At 48.5% G+C, this 18386-nt stretch overlaps 5 protein-coding genes across 5 annotated transcripts; 4 read left to right on the top strand and 1 right to left on the bottom strand.

Moving 5' to 3' along the window:
* The first annotated feature begins 17 nt into the window (after window positions 1-17).
* Window positions 18-1667, top strand: F4813DRAFT_347404 (putative replication factor protein). The gene is made up of 4 exons (XM_049241958.1): window positions 18-290; window positions 360-438; window positions 511-1299; window positions 1354-1667. The coding sequence occupies exons 1-4, from the start codon at window positions 175-177 to the stop codon at window positions 1534-1536; spliced, it is 1167 nt and encodes a 388-aa protein (XP_049103359.1). The 5' UTR covers window positions 18-174; the 3' UTR covers window positions 1537-1667.
* Window positions 1668-3502, bottom strand: F4813DRAFT_347403 (uncharacterized protein). The gene has a single exon (XM_049241957.1). The coding sequence runs from the start codon at window positions 3305-3307 to the stop codon at window positions 1727-1729; it is 1581 nt and encodes a 526-aa protein (XP_049103358.1). The 5' UTR covers window positions 3308-3502; the 3' UTR covers window positions 1668-1726.
* A 74-nt stretch (window positions 3503-3576) lies between these two features.
* On the top strand, window positions 3577-11334 carry F4813DRAFT_347402 (Sec63-domain-containing protein; the record flags this gene model as incomplete). The annotated part of the gene is made up of 2 exons (XM_049241956.1): window positions 3577-10129; window positions 10184-11334. Coding segments are annotated over exons 1-2 (6665 nt in total), but the record flags the coding sequence as incomplete, so codon positions are not given.
* A 708-nt stretch (window positions 11335-12042) lies between these two features.
* Window positions 12043-14617, top strand: F4813DRAFT_227426 (uncharacterized protein). Its single transcript, XM_049239874.1, has 6 exons — window positions 12043-12347; window positions 12545-13079; window positions 13133-13487; window positions 13536-13772; window positions 13827-14315; window positions 14381-14617. Exons 1-6 carry the CDS (start codon window positions 12152-12154, stop codon window positions 14432-14434), a joined length of 1866 nt encoding a protein of 621 aa, XP_049103356.1. The 5' UTR covers window positions 12043-12151; the 3' UTR covers window positions 14435-14617.
* A 591-nt stretch (window positions 14618-15208) lies between these two features.
* On the top strand, window positions 15209-18346 carry F4813DRAFT_347394 (polyubiquitin-tagged protein recognition complex, Npl4 component). The gene is made up of 4 exons (XM_049241955.1): window positions 15209-15613; window positions 15706-15830; window positions 15883-17353; window positions 17419-18346. Exons 1-4 carry the CDS (start codon window positions 15530-15532, stop codon window positions 17749-17751), a joined length of 2013 nt encoding a protein of 670 aa, XP_049103355.1. The 5' UTR covers window positions 15209-15529; the 3' UTR covers window positions 17752-18346.
* Window positions 18347-18386: the final 40 nt, after the last annotated feature.

Below are 18386 nucleotides of genomic sequence, written 5' to 3'. Positions count from 1 at the left end.
TCCTTACGCGTCGGTGGGGCCTTTTTTATGTTGGACGCCTTGGACTAGGTTTAATTAATATAGCTCTGTGCAACTATTTATGGCACTCAAGAAGCCAGTCCTTATCGAATTCGACAAGATACCCATATTAGACTATATAGTCTTTTGACTGTTGACTGTTGACTGAACTACGATATGGCCAGCTTCTTCGATCTAAAGGCGCGCAAAGCAGCCGCGGCTAACAGCGCAACAACGTCCAAAGTAGAAGAGTCTAAGCAGAACACCAGAAAGCAGCCATGGGTGGAAAAATAGTATGTCCCTTTATAGGTCGAATTGTTGAAAGAAGACAGTGACAGAGGGGCTAATTCGTCTTTAATAAGCCGTCCGAAAACCTTAAGCGATGTCACGGCTCAGGATCATACGGTGAACATCCTCCAGCGGACGCTTCAAGCCTCTAATGTAAGCCCATGACCTATACTTATATAAAAATATGTAAAATAGCCCGTGCTTGTAGTATTAATAAACTTCTAGCTCCCTCACATGCTCTTCTATGGTCCTCCCGGAACGGGTAAGACCTCCACGATCCTCGCCCTCGCAAAAGAGCTGTACGGACCCGAGATGATAAAGTCCCGTGTCCTCGAACTCAACGCTTCCGACGAACGAGGAATCTCCATCGTACGAGAGAAGGTAAAGGACTTTGCACGTATGCAATTGACGAACCCACCTGCGGGATACAAGAGCCGTTACCCCTGTCCACCCTTCAAGATCATCATTCTCGACGAGGCGGATAGTATGACCCAAGATGCCCAGAGCGCCCTCAGACGAACAATGGAAACATATAGCAAGATCACGCGATTCTGCCTAATCTGCAACTACGTCACTAGAATTATCGACCCCCTGGCGAGTCGATGCAGCAAGTTTAGGTTCAAGAGTTTGGATCAGGGTAATGCGAAGAAGCGCCTGGAGGAGATCGCCAGCAAGGAGGGTGTCAGAATGGAAGAGGGCGCCGTTGATGCGCTTATTAAATGCAGCGAGGGCGATTTGAGAAAGGCGATTACATTCTTACAGAGTGCGGCGAGGCTGGTCGGTGCTATTGAGAAGGGGGATGACGAAGGAGATAAGATGGACGTGGATGACGACGTTGGGCTTGTCACTGTGAAGATTGTGGAAGAGATTGCTGGTGTGATACCAGACCAGACTATCTCCTCATTACTGAAGGCGATGCAACCTAAATCTGCTGGCGCGACTTATCAGGCCATCGCCAAGGTCGTGGAAGAGATGGTTGCGGATGGATGGAGTGCTGGACAGGTCCTCTCTCAGGTAATATCGCCCCCTCCTTCCTAGTATTGTTGGTCTACTAACGGGAGTCTACAGTTATACCAAGCTGTCATCCAAGATGAGATGGTCCCCGATATAGCGAAGAACAAGATAGCCCTTGTCTTCTCGGAGGTGGATAAACGATTAGTGGATGGTGCTGATGAGCATTTGTCTATTCTAGACCTGGCTCTGAGAATATCGAACATACTAGCTGGAAAGAGCCAAACGCAAGCTTTTTAAGAACAATAACACCCAAAGACTCCTACTAGAAGGGAATATAATGCAGTACGTGGTGAATGTCATAGCATGCGGCGTTGGGTGTACAAAACACGGATGTATTTACTATGAAGATCCTCGGTAATACGGCTTTGACTATATTTACAAGGTGATGTCCGGATAGATCTTAGCTGTGGTGAAATGACCATGCCCTTTACTTATTTATCAGCCCGAGATTCCCATCCAGTTTCGCGTAGATGCTCTGTCCCTTCGGCTTCTCTGCCTTCTTCTCCTTGTTCTTCCTGACACGCGCCCCGCTGTTCCCCTCGTCCTCTCCTATCCACATGTCACCCTCAGCACCACCACTCTCCTCTCCACGAGACTGTTCCGGCACAGCCTCTTCCTTATTAAGCAGTTTGCGGACTTCATCCAGAGCCTGCATGGCGTCTTCAGCCGCCACCTGGCCCTCCTCGACTTTCTCGAAGACGGCCTCGAGCGTGGCGATCTGCGCCGAGTGCGCCGCGGAAATCCAGGGCTCGATCTGGTCCGTTACGTTGGCCTTGCTGACACCCTTTGTGACGGAGCCGAAGCTCTGCCGCGGCTTCTCGGCCCGCTTGGCTGGGTACTTGGGTAGTAGGTGGCTCTCTTCGACCAGGTGGTCGAGGATCTTGTTGAGGTCTTGTTGCTGTTTGGTGAGGGAGGCGTTGATGTGGGATTTTTCTTGGATGAGGCCCTTTTGCTCGCGCGAGATAGCTTGTAATTTCTCGAGGTATGGTGTTAGTAGGAACGCCTCGGAGGCTGCGCTACTAGTGTTGCTGGATATAGGTTCCTCGGGTAGGAACTGTTGTGGCTGCTTTTGTTTCTGTGGCCGCTGAAGACTCAACTGCTCTAACTGAGCCATAGAAGTCATGATTTCCTTGCGGAGGTCGACGTGCTGTTGGTATTCTCTTTGGATCTCGGCCATATGCGCCTCGTGGTCGAACTTTTCATCTTTATGCCGCGGCTTGCTTGGCGACTCGGAACTTGGTTCGTCCTCTTCACCGCCGGCTTTGCTTAGCATGGTCTCGATCCAGTTGATGAGACTATCCTTGACGGCGTTGAGTGCCTGTAATTGTACTTCCGGCGGAAGGCGTCCGGGATCGATTGGATTCTTAGCCTTTAATTTCTCGAAGTTTTGTTTTTCTCGTTGTGCTAATAGTTTATTGCGTAGGACTGCCGACTGGAGCCGCGCAAGCAGAGCCTTGATCTCGCGGTTTGGGGCGTCCCGGTCTTGAGTGAAACCCTCCATAAGTTCCTTGGGCAATTCGGGGAGAGGAGAGCAGGTTTTAAACATGACATCTGGATCTAAGAAGTCTGGAGCTGCCGCGGGTTGCTGATTGAGTTCTTCAAGATACTTGTCGACTATGCTTAGTCTTTCATGTTCTTGCTCTAAAGCATTGACTTCGATTTGGAGTTGGAGGAGCTGTGCCTGTTGATCTTCCTCAGGTGGAGATGGGAGAGCTGCATTCGCTGCATCATGCTCCTCTTGTAGCGCCGTAAAGCTAGACCGTATTTCAATGTTTCTGCGAGCTGCCTCGACATACTCTCGATAAGTGCCCTGCAATGCCTCGGATGATGTGACGGTAGTTTCTAAGTCAACCAGAGACAAGGGACTGCTGAGCTGCTCAGTCCCTAAACTTTGAGCTAAACCATGAGCTAGGTGCCGTCTCACAGCAGTAACCTCATCGCGAGGACGTATCCTGTGATTAAGAGCTTCGCGAGTCTGCTCGCACAATTTCTTATCCATAGTGTCCATGGAGACTAAGACTTGAGTTGTGTTGGGTATTGACGCTGATTTACAAGACTGACTCGTTTACAAAACTGATATCTAGTATGTACAATAATAGGTAAATTCCAAGTGGACCTTAGATACTAACTATCGAGCACAAATAGCTAGCTGGATGCATCCATACCTCTTTTATACAAATGTGCAGCTTTGTTTACAAATTTCTTTAATAAGATGAAGATATGGAAGTACTCAGGTTAGGAGGTACTTAGATTGTACAATGTACGTTTAACTACATGTATTAATTAGGTATTATTCATCTTTCAATAATCCATACATGCCCCACTCTTGCCTAAAAGACGTACAATACGGTCATACACTGTACGTAACACTGTTTGGAAGTTTTAGCTTAGGTACCTTCGAGCTAAAGTTATCGAAGAACGCGAAAAGATCTAGCTTCATAAATTTCCCATCCAAGGCGAATTGGCAGCACTTCTCACTTAAGCCCGCCGAGGAACATCGAAACTTAATATAGCGGAATCCTAGGACTAAAAAAAAACCTCGTTCATTCTGCATAGCATATTCTAAATGCTACATCTGCAGACACGCGCGGCGCCCTTGTCCATTTGATGAAATTGGACCTGCCGATACTCGTCTTCCCGCCACCCTATAGTATTGCCGTCAACAAGCAAGCTCTTCAACACGAACTATCCCCAAGATGGCGGATCACCACCGAGATGTGTCGCAGTACAAGTACTCGGCTATGTCCAACCTGGTTCTCCAGGCGGACAGACGGTTTGTTACGCGACGAACCGACGAGGCTACTGGCGACCCCGAGTCTCTTGCAGGTCGTCTGAGGATCAACGACATGGGCTCCAGAGTCGCGCGCGACGCTGCACCCAAACAGAAGAAGGCCACAGGCTTGCAAGACATCGAAAGGGGGAACGTACAAGAAGGCAAGGATATCCTAGCCCGCGAACAAAGAAAGGGTAAAGGTGACCCGTCGCAGATGAGAGGAACTGGTATCCTCGGACAGACAGATCTGCTAGTCGAAGGCCTTAGATACCGACCGCGTATACCGGCTACTCGTGCCACTTATGACCTCATATTAAACGTTGTAAGGAGTAATTTGGGTGATGTATCTCATGAGATTGTTTTGAGTGCAGCAGACGCCGTCTTAGAATATCTTAAAGATGAGGATATGAAGGACTTCGACAAGAAAAAGGAAATCGACGACCTATTAGGTGCAACTTTAAATCCTAAGCAGTTCAACGAGTTGGTCAATCTCGGAAAGAAAATTACAGATTATGATACCCAAAATGACGACGACGATATGGATACAGGAGCAGGTGCCGCCGAAGGTGATGAAGAACTCGATGAACGTCAGGGTGTCGCCGTTGTTTTCGATGATGAAGAGGAGGACGAAGAAGCAGCTTTGGTCAACGAAATCAGAGACGACGACTCTTCAGATGATGAAGCAGTCTTCGATAAAGATGAGCAGGACTTAGCTGGTCTAGAGGAACAGGCGACGGCTGGAGGCGCCGGAGAAGACCGAGATCATGAAGAGGCGGGCTTGGCCGATGGTGAGGAAATGGTAATTGATTCTGGCCTGCCTGATAATAAACGCGGAGGGTCTTCTAAGGAAAAAAACTACATCCCTGCGCGCCAGATTGACGCCTACTGGTTACAAAGGGAGATTGGAAATATCTACACTGATGATCATATCCGCCACGAGAAGACCGCTCAAGCGTTACATATCCTTTCCGGAGAGCCTGACGAGCCCGGTGGGGACGAGAAGCAGCTAAGAGAGGTCGAAAACGAGTTGATGGAGCTTCTCGACTATGAACATCATGAAGTTGTTCAGAAGCTTATCGAAAACCGAGAAAAGATCGTATGGCTCACGCGTTTGGCCAAAGCAGAGGGTGATGAGGAAAGGGGTGTTATCGAGCGAGAGATGGCCTCCGAAGGCGTCAGATGGATCCTGGATGAGCTTCGAGGTAAAAAAGCCGGTGATGTTGCGAAGAAGATGGAGATCAAGATGGACATTGATGTACCGGCATCGTTCAGCACAGCACCAAAGGCTGAACGAGCGGAAGGTCAACTAGTCGGCGGACTTCAGCCACGGAAGTTCATCAATCTCGAAAATCTCATATTCGACCAAGGCAATCATCTTATGACAAATCCCAAAGTTAGACTTCCCGAAGGCTCGACCAAGCGGACCTTCAAAGGCTACGAGGAAATCCATGTTCCCCCACCTAAGAAACGGAACCAAGTAGATGAAACCAACATCCCCATCACTGATATGCCCGAATGGGCACGTGTGCCTTTCAGTTCAGCTAAATCTCTGAACAAAATTCAGACCAAGTGCTACCCGACCGCGTTCGAAGACGATGGAAATATGCTCATCTGCGCACCGACTGGTAGTGGTAAAACGAACGTAGCCATGCTGACCATTCTACGGGAGCTTTGGAAGCATAGGGATCCGCGAACGGGAGATATTGACTTGGATGCCTTTAAGATTGTATACATTGCGCCTTTAAAGGCTCTGGTCCAGGAGCAGGTTGGAAATTTTGGTGCACGCCTCAAACCATATGGAATTACGGTAGCCGAATTGACTGGTGATCGCCAGCTAACTAAGCAACAAATCTCCGAGACACAGATAATTGTTACAACCCCCGAGAAGTGGGATGTCATCACACGAAAAGCCACAGATCTGACATACACCAATCTCGTACGGCTGATTATTATCGACGAGATTCACCTTCTACACGACGAGCGTGGACCCGTTATTGAGAGCATCGTCAGCAGGACCATCAGAAAGACAGAGCAAACTGGGGACCCTGTTAGGCTCATCGGCTTGTCTGCTACTCTGCCTAACTACAGAGATGTGGCTAGCTTCCTTCGTGTAGACCCTGTTAAGGGACTTTTCCACTTCGATGGCTCCTACAGACCGTGTCCTTTGAGACAGGAGTTTATCGGAGTTACTGAGAAAAAGGCCATTAAACAGCTCAAGACGATGAACGATATTACGTATAATAAAGTCATCGAGCACGTGGGTGCTCACCGAAACCAGATGCTCATTTTTGTCCACTCCCGAAAGGAAACTGCGAAGACCGCCAAGTATATCCGGGACAAAGCTCTCGAGATGGAGACCATCAATCAAATCCTGAAGCATGATTCAGGCTCGAGGGAAGCTCTGAATGAGATTGTTAATGATATTTCGGATGCCGACTTGAAGGACCTTATTCCCTACGGATTCGGTATTCACCATGCCGGTATGAGCCGTATCGACCGATCCGAAGTCGAAGGTCTTTTTTCTGCCGGTCTAATTCAGGTCCTTGTTTGTACTGCTACTCTCGCCTGGGGTGTCAATCTGCCAGCGCATACCGTCATCATCAAAGGCACGCAGGTCTATTCCCCGGAGAAGGGTAGCTGGGTGGAGTTGAGCCCACAGGATGTCCTACAGATGTTGGGTCGTGCTGGGCGACCCCAGTATGATACATACGGTGAGGGCATTATTATTACGTCCCAAAGTGAAATGCAGTACTATCTGTCGTTACTCAACCAACAGCTACCGATCGAGAGTCAGTTGGCTAGTAAGCTTGTCGATAATCTTAATGCAGAAATCGTCTTGGGTAATGTCCGAAGTCGAGATGAAGGAGTAGAATGGTTGGGGTACACCTATCTCTTCGTTCGAATGCTAAGATCGCCTGGCCTTTACAGCGTCGGAGCCGACTACGAGGATGACGAGGCTTTGGAACAAAAGCGAGTTGATCTTATACACTCAGCAGCCACTGTGCTAAAGAAGTCTAATCTAATCACCTATGATGAGAAGACTGGGAAGGTTAAGGCAACTGGGCTTGGAAGAATAGCATCCCACTACTACATTACCCACGGGTCGATGGATACATACAACAAGTTGATTCAGCCTTCGATCACAACAATTGAGCTTTTCCGAGTATTTGCTCTCAGTGCTGAGTTCAAGTATATACCTGTCCGACAAGACGAAAAGTTAGAACTGGCGAAAATTTTAGCTCGGATACCAATTCCCGTGAAGGAAAGCATCGAGGAGCCACACTGCAAGATTAATGTCTTGTTACAAGCGTACATCAGCCGTCTCAAGCTTGAGGGTCTAGCTCTCATGGCCGATATGGTCTACGTTACGCAATCTGCTGGCCGTATCCTTCGCGCTATTTTTGAAATTACTCTTCAAAAAGGCTGGTCCAACGTCGCAAAAACGGCCCTGGATTTGTGTAAAATGGCAGAGAAGAGGATGTGGCTAACCATGACGCCTCTACGGCAATTTCCTCGATGCTCTCGTGATATTATAGCCAAAGCTGACAGGTTGGATATCCCGTGGAGCAGCTATTTCGACCTCGACCCTCCTCGGATGGGGGAGCTGCTTGGTATGCCGAAAGCAGGGCGTATTGTCTGCGATCTGGTATCTAAATTCCCGCGGGTTGAGATTCAAGCGCAGGCTCAGCCGATGACTCGTTCCATGCTCCGAGTTGAACTGTCTATTACACCAAACTTCCAATGGGATGACGAAGTACATGGCTCGGCAGAGAGTTTCTGGATCATCGTCGAAGATTGTGACGGCGAGGATATTTTATTCTATGACCAATTCCTCTTGCGCAAGGACTATGCCATGTCGGAATCGAACGAGCACTTAGTCGACTTTACAGTCCCTATCACCGATCCTATGCCACCTAATTACTTCATTTCTGTCATTTCTGATAGATGGTTGCAATCAGAGACGAAGTTAGCTGTCTCCTTTCAAAAGCTTATTTTGCCTGAGAAATTCCCGCCCCATACCCAACTTCTAGACCTACAGCCTCTCCCAGTCGCTGCATTGAAGGCGAAGGACTTTTCCAATTTGTACGAGTCTTGGAACTACTTTAACAAAATCCAGACGCAGACTTTTAATTCCCTCTATACAACGGATGACAACGTCTTGATCGGTGCCCCAACCGGTAGTGGGAAGACCGTCTGCGCTGAGTTCGCCCTTTTGCGCCTATGGTCGAAACCAGAGATTGGCCGCGCTGTATACATCGCGCCGTTCCAAGAAATCGTCGACATTAGATATCAGGACTGGAGCAAGCGACTCAGTCATCTACGTGGCGGTAAGGAAATCGTTAAACTTACTGGAGAAACGGCGACAGATCTAAAGTTGCTCGAGAAGGGAGATCTCATCTTGGCTACGCCAACGCAGTGGGATGTTCTCTCCCGGCAGTGGCAGAGGCGCAAGAATATTCTTACGGTTGAACTATTCATTGCCGATGAGCTTCATCTGCTTGGCGGTCCGCTAGGGTATATTTACGAGATCATAGTATCTCGCATGCATTATATTCGTACTACTGCTCAACTAGCAATGAGGATTGTTGGGTTGAGCGTTTCACTTGCGAATTCTCGGGACATTGGCGAATGGATCGACGCCAAGAAGAAGGATGTATACAATTTCAGCCCTCATGTCCGCCCTGTACCTCTCGAGCTACGTATCCAATCTTTCTCCATTCCTCATTTCCCATCACTTATGCTTGCTATGGCTAAGCCAGCGTACCTTGCGATTACTGAGTTGTCATCTGATCAGCCGGCTCTGGTTTTCGTGCCAAGCAGGAAGCAAACGAGGTCAAGTGCTCGTGACATTCTTGCAGCCTGCCTGGCAGAAGATGACGAAGACAGATTTTTGCATGTAGACATTGATCAGCTTCGCCCGCTCTTGGAGCGTGTTCACGAGGAAGCTTTAGCCGAAGCTCTATCGCACGGTGTTGGATACTATCATGAAGCTCTCAGCCAGAGTGACAAACGTATTGTTCTCCATCTATACAAACAAGGTGCAATCCAGGTCTTAGTCGCATCTCGTGACGTATGTTGGGAGCTGGATTGCACTGCCCACCTGGTAGTGGTAATGGGTACTCAGTATTTCGAGGGCCGGGAGCACCGTTATGTCGATTATCAGTTGAGCGAAGTGTTGCAGATGTTCGGAAAAGCTTTACGACCATCTCGAGATGGCCGTAGTAGGGGTGTCCTCATGGTTCCGGCTGTCAAGAGAGAATACTTCAAGAAATTCCTAAACGAAGCCCTTCCAGTTGAGTCGCACCTTCACAATTTTATGCACGACGCTTTTGTCACCGAGGTCAGCACAAAGATGATCGAGTCAGCAGATGATGCTATCAACTGGACGACCTTTACATATTTCTACCGTCGACTTCTAGCGAACCCGAGTTACTACAGTTTAACGAGTCCGACGCATGATGGCCTGAGCAGCTACCTTTCTGACTTGGTTGAGACTACGCTAAAGGAGCTCACCGAGTCTAAGATTATCGACTTCGATGAAGATGACGGCTCGGTTGCCCCTCAGAATGCGGCTATGATTGCGGCGTACTATAACATCTCATACGTCACAATGCAGACGTTCCTGCTTTCATTGACTGCGAGAACGAAGCTCAAGGGTATATTAGAAATTGTAACGTCGGCTACAGAATTTGAGTCGATCCAGATTCGTCGGCACGAAGACAACCTGCTTCGACGAATCTACGATAGGGTCCCAGTCAAAATGTCCGAACCAGCATATGACTCGCCGCATTTTAAGGCGTTCGTATTACTACAAGCACACTTTTCCCGAATGCAACTTCCTATCGATCTAGCTAAAGACCAAGAAGTAATTATATCGAAGGTATTGAGTCTCCTCAGCGCGACAGTTGACGTTCTGTCGTCGGACGGGCATCTAAATGCTATGAATGCCATGGAAATGTCACAGATGGTGGTCCAGGCCATGTGGGACCGTGACAGTCCTTTGAAACAAATTCCTCATTTTACGCCCGAGGTAGTGAAGGTGGCGAACGAGTTCGGGTATGTACCGAATAAGAATTTTAGCGGTGAAGATGCTGACGTGTTATGCTCTAGAATTAATGACATTTTCGATTTCATGGAAGCAATGAACCCCGAAGAGAATGCTAATTATGGTACTCTTATCAAACGCCTCGGTTTGTCGCAGGCCCAGTTAGGCCAGGCGGCAGCTTTCACAAATAATAAATACCCTGATATCTCACTTGAGTTCGAGCTCATAGATGAGGATAGCATTCGTGCTGGAGAGCCGGCGTACATGAACGTCCAGATCGACCGCGAAGTTGAAGAGGACGGAGAGGTTGACACGACAGTCCACGCTCCATTCTACCCCACCAAGAAGGTGGAGAACTGGTGGCTGGTCGTTGGAGAGGAGAGCACGAAGATGCTGCTGGCTATCAGGCGAGTCACGATTGGCCGACAACTCAAGACCAAGTTGGAGTACACAGTCCCGACACCGGGCCAACATGATCTGAAGCTATTCTTAATGAGTGACAGCTACGTCGGTGTGGATCAGGAGCCAACGTTTTCCGTCACGGTTGCGGAGGGCATGGATGTGGATTCGGATGAGGAGGAGGAGGATGATGATGAATAGAAGCCTCGTGATGTCCCTGTGGAACTTCCCATGTGTGAGATCAGATCCATCCGCTGTACGAAAAGCTTACTGTACATATAGAAAACCATTCAAAGGCGATTAAAGGGTTCCGTGGTGAATTATCTTGGAAATAGGGATATATCAAAACTTTTACTACTTGTTCTAAGGTGCCTAACATGAGTCGCTTTCACTTTCTTACTTGAAGCATGTGTTATGTGGACGTCGGTGTGGTGTTAGGTTGGCAGGCAAGCAAGCAGGCAGGCTATCGGGCGATCTGGGGGGCTGATGTCGTAGAGGGCGTCGTAGAGGGCGTCGTCGCGGCTCAGCTCACCGAGTATGGAGAATGGAAGCAGATGGAAAAGAAGGCGGAGGGGAAGGGAGTGTTTGTTATAGATGTAGGAAATCGAGACGAGAGGGGGCTATGCTGATGAAGGTCGATGCCGGTTCGATGGCTACCTTAGCTACACCTCTATATGTACCTAGGTAGGTATATAACACTGATGTATGTATGGGGGCGTGTTTCTCGGGGGGGTGGGTTGGCGTTACCTACGTGCCCCTTACCTAGGTACTTCTCACCCGTATCTACCTAATCTACCTAATCTGATACCTATCTGACCACTAGGGCAAGCAGGCGGCAGGGCGGCAGAGCGGGCATGTAAACAAGTAGGCAGGTAAGAAAGAAAAAAAAAAAGGAGGACCCACGTCCCGCGTACAGGCCAGGCTAGGAAAGGAAATAACCTACCTTTGCCTGTCCTCTCTCCTTCCTTGTCTATTGTCTACCTACCTTGTCTACTTTGTCTACTTTGTCTACCTTGTCTACCTAACATTAACATTAGACTTACTAGGTACTACCTACATCATACAGTACATACCTACACACTGATACTACGGAATACCACTATCTTCACTACTACCCTCGCCAACATTTAACATACCTAGTATTGTACCTTAACGCAACACGAGACGCCATCTTCATCCAAGTCACGTGCTTTCTGTTAAGAAAAGCTACTCGGCGTACATTCTACTCGGATGAGCACAGGCTTCCCATCCCATCTCGATCCTGGGAAATTTCTCTCGACCATCTTATTCATTCATCAACTTTTCTGCCTCCATCTTTTTTTTCTTCTCCTCCTGTCGATTTCCCACCAACAAAACTCCATCCCGATCGCGCCTTTCAATTGCAACGGTTCATCGATAGCCGCTGCTAGTTGTTAGCCCCGTCACTTTCTTAAGACTTCCCCAATTTAAAGAAAGTTGACTGGACGCGTTTTTCTACCTTCTGCTCTGCTGTGTCCAATTCTTGACCAACAACTTTCGCAGCAACCAATCTTTTTTAAAACTTTTTAATCGGCAGCTGGTCATTCTACATTTATCATATTCGCATCGCGCCCATTGTCTATCCTATCGCTGTACTTTCCGCGTGGATTATCAATATGTCTGACGAGACAACCGCGCAAACTGCTACCGCGCAGGGCCCCGATGCTGCTTCTACTGCACCTAGGGACACTACGTCCGACTCTGTCGCGCCTGTTACCGACGCGAAGCCAATTGATAAAGAAACTGCGCCTACTGCCGATGACGCCCAGGCCAAGGAGGACCTCTCAACCGAAAAGCCAAGCGAAGCCAAGGGTAAGTCGCGTCCCGCAAACATTGCCACCGAAACTTCCCCATCACCGCAACACCAGTTATCCTCTTGTAAACACGTCATGCTTTACCACATGTCCAGCGCTGTCACCACGCACTTGTTTACATCTTTCAATTACAATCACAACTATTTATTACTCGTATCTTGACTTGCTCAACTACTGACATCTTATTCCTAGAAGCCGTATCCGTAGACACTGAAACAGCTCCAGCTTCTGCCCCGGCCGACGAGAAATCCGCTGACACTGACGTCGAGATGCCTGACCAGACGGCCGACAAGACCGAGCAGCCTACTGTTGACGCGAAGGCTGATTCGGACAAGGCTGCTGAAGATTCCTCTCGCGTGGAGCAGGATGTGGCTGCTGGTACTGCTGAGGGTGCTGCGGTCGACACAGAGTCAACGCCCGGGGACAAATCTAAGGCGCGTCGCAAATCTGCTGGCGACGCCAAGGGCAAGAAGTTAAATAAAAAGGCATCTCGAGCCAAAATTTTACACGTCGATGCGAAGCCAGGTGAACAGTATTTCGCCAAATTGAAGGGCTTCCCTCCGTGGCCTATTATCATAGCCGAGGAGGATATGCTACCACAGAGCATGCTGAGCACGAGACCCGTCACGGCCGCCCGTCCCGATGGAACCTACCGCGAAGATTTTGCCGATGGTGGTAAGAGGGTTGCAGATCGGACGTTCCCAGTCATGTATCTGCACACCAATGAATTGTATGGTAACTATTTAACCTTGGAGATAGTGATTAGAAGCTGACTATCTCTAGTTCCTGGACAAACAATTCCGACCTGAGCGAACTGGACCCGACTACAGTCTCGAGCATGATCACGACCAAGATGCGCAAAGATCTACAAAACGCCCACCTATTGGCTGCGGAGCAGAACTCCCTAGAATACTACAAGAACGTGCTCCGTGAATTTGAGGAGCAGCGATTAGCGAAGTTGGAAGCCAAGAAGGCCAAGTCTGTTAAAACACCAAAGAAGGGTGCCAAAGCCGCCGAAGCTGTAGCAGTAGATGAAGATGGGGACGTCGAAATGCCTGATGCGGAAGAAGGTGATGATGCGGAGCCTGTTGAGAAGAAACCCAAATCCAAGAAGCGCAAGGCCGAAGATGAGACCAATGTAAGGGGATACTTACCACCTGTTCGAGCCTCGTGCTAACTTATACAGACTCCTCAACGCTCCGAATCCGTCAAGAAGCCGAAGATTAAGTTGACTAACTCGTCAACTCCGAAGGCCGCTAACGGCGTCCAATCGCCATCTACGAAAGACTCTTCCAAAGCCGTGAAGGTCAAAGCGAAGTCAGCCAAAGGCAGTAAAGAGAAGTCTGATAGCAAGAAAGAGAAGGAAGCTTCTGCACCTAAGGAGCCGGAGCTTAGCCCCGAAGAAAGACATGTACGCAAGGAGGTAAGTCATTACGACCCATCGTTATCGTGTTAGTTTATGCTCACAAATTCGTAGAAGGAGATCTTGTTTTTGCGGCATCGATTGCAAAAGGGCCTACTCATTCGGGACCAGGAGCCGAAGGAAGAGGAAATGAGATCGATGTCAGAGTTTCTTGCTAAACTCGAAACCTTCCCCGATCTCGAAGTCAGCATCATCCGGGCGACCAAGATTAACAAGGTGCTCAAGGCTATCCTAAAATTGGAGACAATTCCGAAGGAGGAAGAATTTGAGTTCAAGCCGCGATCACAGACGCTCCTGAACAAGTGGAACAAGCTCTTAGCTACTGACGAGGCAGCTCCAGCTTCAGCTAACGGCGTTAATGGTGCTTCTAGCACTGCTGCGAAGGGTGGAAAAGGGGCCGCTAATGGTGTGAAGGAGTCCTCTGACCAGAAAGCAAGCTCCGAAAAAGAAGATGTCAAGGTTGACGCCTCGGAAAAGGACGCGAAAGATGAGGCAGATAGCAAGGCCGAATCGGTGGGTGAAGAGAAGGCAGATTCGGAAAAGGTATGTTTAACATGGACGCCATTTTGTTCTCTCGTATTATGGAAGACAATACTAATTACCTATAGAATGTCGATGCATCTATCAACGAAGCAGCAGCAGAAGTCGAGGCGGCGGCATGAAGAGACAACAGATACTAAACTCGATGCGAAAACGATAACTTCCTTTTCAGTGCCTCAATTGAGTGAGGCAAACCAGGGGCGTTTAAGGGTATAAGAAAGGCAACATTGCTAGGTATGGCTACCGTTGTTCGGGCGGTAGGCCGTGCAGCCAAATGATGCATGCGACATTACAGTAGTTGAGCTCGGGGTTGTGTTCATCGTATGTAAATTAGGCAACACTTTTCATATCAGGTAATGCGCTGTACTACTCGAGCAGTCGATATTCAAACAGGAAGGGCCTCTCTTGGGGGGGAGAGGGAACGAAAAGGTCAGGCTCCTACTACGTTATTTGGTACCCCCTAATTAGTTCGTCGGCTGGTAGAGTTGATGGGCTCGGGATGTTATAGTGGTTGCGTTTTTAGTTTAGGAGGTCTGTGCGGATTTCTCGGAAATTTTGCAGTAAAAAAAGTCATTACATTAGCTACTATAGAACCATGTAGCCGTTGTTTTTATTTGAGTGACTATGGAGATACTAGCAAACGGAATATATCAAATACGACTATGGAAAATGAAGATTACAATTTACACCTACTATTGTATACATGTACCTCTATTGGAGGTACATACCTAATGTACCTACTCAGTCCTAACCAAGCTTTATTAATAATAAACCAGCTCGAACAAAACAGTACATAACAGTAAAGGTTGGAGCTTGGGCCACGCCAAGCTTATACACTACCTAACCTAGTAGGTTAGTTTTCAAGCTGCAAGAGCAACCCCACCTTTAACTTGTCTGATAAAGTTCTAAGGCGCGCGTCATCAGCCATCAGTTGCCTGATAATGTGGTTACTTACTTACCTAGGTTATACATATGTACAATTTAATCATCTTTCAAAATCTGATCTATTCTGCACACTTCTACTCTCCGCCACCTATCCTTTACATTGTCATCGCACAGCTCACCTCTTAGACATCCTTCGCTCAGACTAGAAATCGAGAAATAACATATAACCCCGGCCATAGGAGCGTATGGGAGAGGACACTTTCCCCTCTCATTTCTCATACGTCGCGAAATACAGTACCCCGGTATAATCGCACCATTCCGAGAACACCATCATGTTGTTGCGACTACGAGGGCCGGATGGCATGATCCGGATCAATATCGAGAAGACCGACTCCTTCGCAGAGCTTGGCCGCCAGGTATATATATCCCCCTACCTTTATCCCTACCTTTATTACATTCGAGCTGCCATGTGCCGTGTGCCATGTGCCATGTCTAACTCGAAGCTTAGCTCGTGGCGCAATTGCCCCCAACCGTCGACCCGAATAGCATTAGCATGTCCCCAGACCCCCAGGCCAAGGACTCGAAGAAACTGAAGGACATCGCAAAATTCAAGCTGGCGCAAATTGGGTTAAGGTACTGTTTTCCCTACGATCTTGTCCGAATTCCAACATTAACATAAATGCAGCCACGGGGATTTGATATTCATCAACTACCAACATCAGAACGCCGCCAACGGCCACACGAATGGGGCGCCCACGCCGTCCAGCACTTTATCTTCTACCAACAGATTAAATGGGAAACCCATCCTGCCTACAGAGAATCTACCGGTCGACCCGTCGCCGCTAACGTTGCCTACGAAAATCATCAAGAATCCCTGGGAAGTGGTGAGACAGTCGCCGCTCGACGACCGGTTAGACAGGCAGGACGGAAAGATTCCTCGAGGTCGAGACCGGATGTGCAAGCATGGACCCAAAGGCATGTGCGACTACTGCATGCCCCTCGATCCTTTCAACGCACAGTACCTCGCCGATAAAAAGATCAAGTACCTATCATTCCATTCATATCTCAGGAAGATCAACTCAGCAACCAACAAACCCGAGTTAGGAAGCTCCTTCATTCCACCCCTGAAGGAACCGTATTTCAGAGTTAAGAGGGACTGTCCCTCGGGTCACCCGCAATGGCCCGAAGGCATCTGCACAAAGTGTCAGCCCAGCGCCATTACGCTCCAGCCGCAAACTTTCCGCATGGTCGATCATGTCGAATTTGCCTCGTTTGGGCTTGTCAATTCTTTTATTGACGCGTGGCGGAAAACTGGTGCACAACGGATTGGTTACCTGTATGGCCGCTATGCCGAATACTCGGAAGTACCCCTCGGCGTTAAAGCGGTTGTCGAGGCTATATACGAGGTACCGCAAATAGATGAGGTTGATGGAGTATCGTTAAACGCCTGGGAAAATGAAACTGCTGTGAACGAGGTCGCTAAGTTATGCGGTCTTGAGCAGGTCGGGATTATATTTACAGACTTACTCGATGCAGGTACAGGGGACGGAAAGGTTATATGCAAGCGGCATGCCGATTCATACTATCTCAGTTCTCTAGAGGTTTGTTTTGCAGGGCGCTTACAGGCTCAGCATCCCAAGCCTACCAAATGGAGCGATACGGGAAGATTCGGTTCTAACTTCGTTACATGCATCATCTCGGGCGATGAAACGGGTCAAATCGCCATCTCATCATACCAGGTATCCAATGATGCCGTGGAGATGGTGCGGGCAGACCTCATTGAGCCGTCGGCTGACCCCAGTGTCATGCTTGTGCAAGAGGAGGAAGAAGACGACGGCTCGACGAGCCGGACGCGATATATCCCAGAGGTATTCTACCGGAAGATTAACGAGTATGGTGCGAATGTGCAAGAGAATGCCAAGCCGGCATTCCCTGTTGAATATCTCTTTGTAACACTAACGCACGGCTTCCCCGCGGAACCCAAGCCTCTATTCAACACTTCCATATTCCCTATCGAGAATCGTGAGACTTTAGGAGAGAGCCAGCAGATAACATCAGTTACTAAGGCTCTTCGTACCTCCGATGAGAATAAGCTTGCGTCTCTTTCGGATTTCCACCTCCTCAATTTCATACACGGAATAGGCGTGCTGTCGAAGGTAAGTATTGACTAGCTACACCGCTTTTTCCCCTTTCTAGAATCATCGAAGTAACAAGGAAACAGGAAGAGGAAGCGCTCCTCTGTCGTGCGGCTACAACGCACGACCTCGCCGATACGTACCAACTCTTCTCCCAGCCGGGCTGGCAGACTCTGGAAACCATTCTACAAGAGACTGGTGAGAAACTCCCCAAAAGAATAGACAAGCGCCCTCGTCGTTCAAGTGACGAGGGGGGCCAAGCGCACGGCGACGAAGCATCCTCCGCCTCATCATCGCCTTCGTCCCGCCCCAGTAGATCATCCAGTGGACCGCTTGCTAAGCGTTTTGCTGCCGTTAGGCTGAACGAACGAAATTCGAACTCACCCTTCTACGATCGCCCCCGGTTCGAAGATATATGAAAAAAAAATACATATTGAAGGAGGAGAGATATCCCACCGGCGCGTGTTTCGCATAGGTTCGTGCTCGTTCGGAACGAAAGGGGGGAAAGAAAATAACCGAAGATCTAACGAGTGGCGAGTTAGGTGGAGGTGTTTCTCGTCACCAGCGGCCAGATAGAGGCTAAAAAGGAGCCTCGTCTATCTTTCGTCAGCGCGGAGGAGAAGAGCGGCTTTTTTTGTGTCTAGGGGAGGAAAAGCAACCCAGCTTTGAGATGGTTGCGGGTAGTACCCCCTATTCGTAATACACATCTTCCGTCGCCGATGATCAGGAAGGTGAATTAGAAGCGTATTTTTCGTGCATAAATCATTCTTATGTAGTATGTATCGTTGCCTTACGTCGTTTAGCTTAGGTACCTAGCTTAGAGAGCCTGTTCCGGCAGGTAAGACAACTCAAGTCTATCAGCTTCCCTTCTATACCAAGAAAAATACGGAGATGATGATTATCTTGGGTACTTAGAATAATATCATTAACCTAGAAAGCACGACAGTTAGTTAATAAATAGTACTGGACTCTTGGGAAACTACATTTTTCTACTATTGGAACACATCATAACACGGGTACACAGATATTTTATTTTTATTGTTAACTTTTTTAT

This window comes from Daldinia decipiens (assembly GCF_022478715.1).
Source record: "Daldinia decipiens strain CBS 113046 unplaced genomic scaffold F4813scaffold_4, whole genome shotgun sequence".
NCBI lineage: Eukaryota > Fungi > Ascomycota > Sordariomycetes > Xylariales > Hypoxylaceae > Daldinia > Daldinia decipiens.
This window is presented reverse-complemented; position numbering and strand designations above follow the sequence as displayed.

What these genes read in the sequence shown, in the direction of transcription:
- F4813DRAFT_347404 (XM_049241958.1), top strand. Translation starts at nt 175, where the DNA reads ATGGCCAGCTTCTTCGATCTAAAGGCGCGCAAAGCAGCCGCGGCTAAC. An exon ending in GGACGCTTCAAGCCTCTAAT is followed by an intron (nt 439 to 510) that starts GTAAGCCCATGA and finishes ATAAACTTCTAG; the next exon opens with CTCCCTCACATGCTCTTCTA. An exon ending in CTGGACAGGTCCTCTCTCAG is followed by an intron (nt 1,300 to 1,353) that starts GTAATATCGCCC and finishes GGGAGTCTACAG; the next exon opens with TTATACCAAGCTGTCATCCA.
- F4813DRAFT_347403 (XM_049241957.1), bottom strand. Translation starts at nt 3,307, where the DNA reads ATGGACACTATGGATAAGAAATTGTGCGAGCAGACTCGCGAAGCTCTT.
- F4813DRAFT_227426 (XM_049239874.1), top strand. Translation starts at nt 12,152, where the DNA reads ATGTCTGACGAGACAACCGCGCAAACTGCTACCGCGCAGGGCCCCGAT. An exon ending in AAAGCCAAGCGAAGCCAAGG is followed by an intron (nt 12,348 to 12,544) that starts GTAAGTCGCGTC and finishes TATTCCTAGAAG; the next exon opens with CCGTATCCGTAGACACTGAA. An exon ending in AAAGACATGTACGCAAGGAG is followed by an intron (nt 13,773 to 13,826) that starts GTAAGTCATTAC and finishes ACAAATTCGTAG; the next exon opens with AAGGAGATCTTGTTTTTGCG.
- F4813DRAFT_347394 (XM_049241955.1), top strand. Translation starts at nt 15,530, where the DNA reads ATGTTGTTGCGACTACGAGGGCCGGATGGCATGATCCGGATCAATATC. An exon ending in TCGCAGAGCTTGGCCGCCAG is followed by an intron (nt 15,614 to 15,705) that starts GTATATATATCC and finishes CTCGAAGCTTAG; the next exon opens with CTCGTGGCGCAATTGCCCCC. An exon ending in GAATAGGCGTGCTGTCGAAG is followed by an intron (nt 17,354 to 17,418) that starts GTAAGTATTGAC and finishes ACAAGGAAACAG; the next exon opens with GAAGAGGAAGCGCTCCTCTG.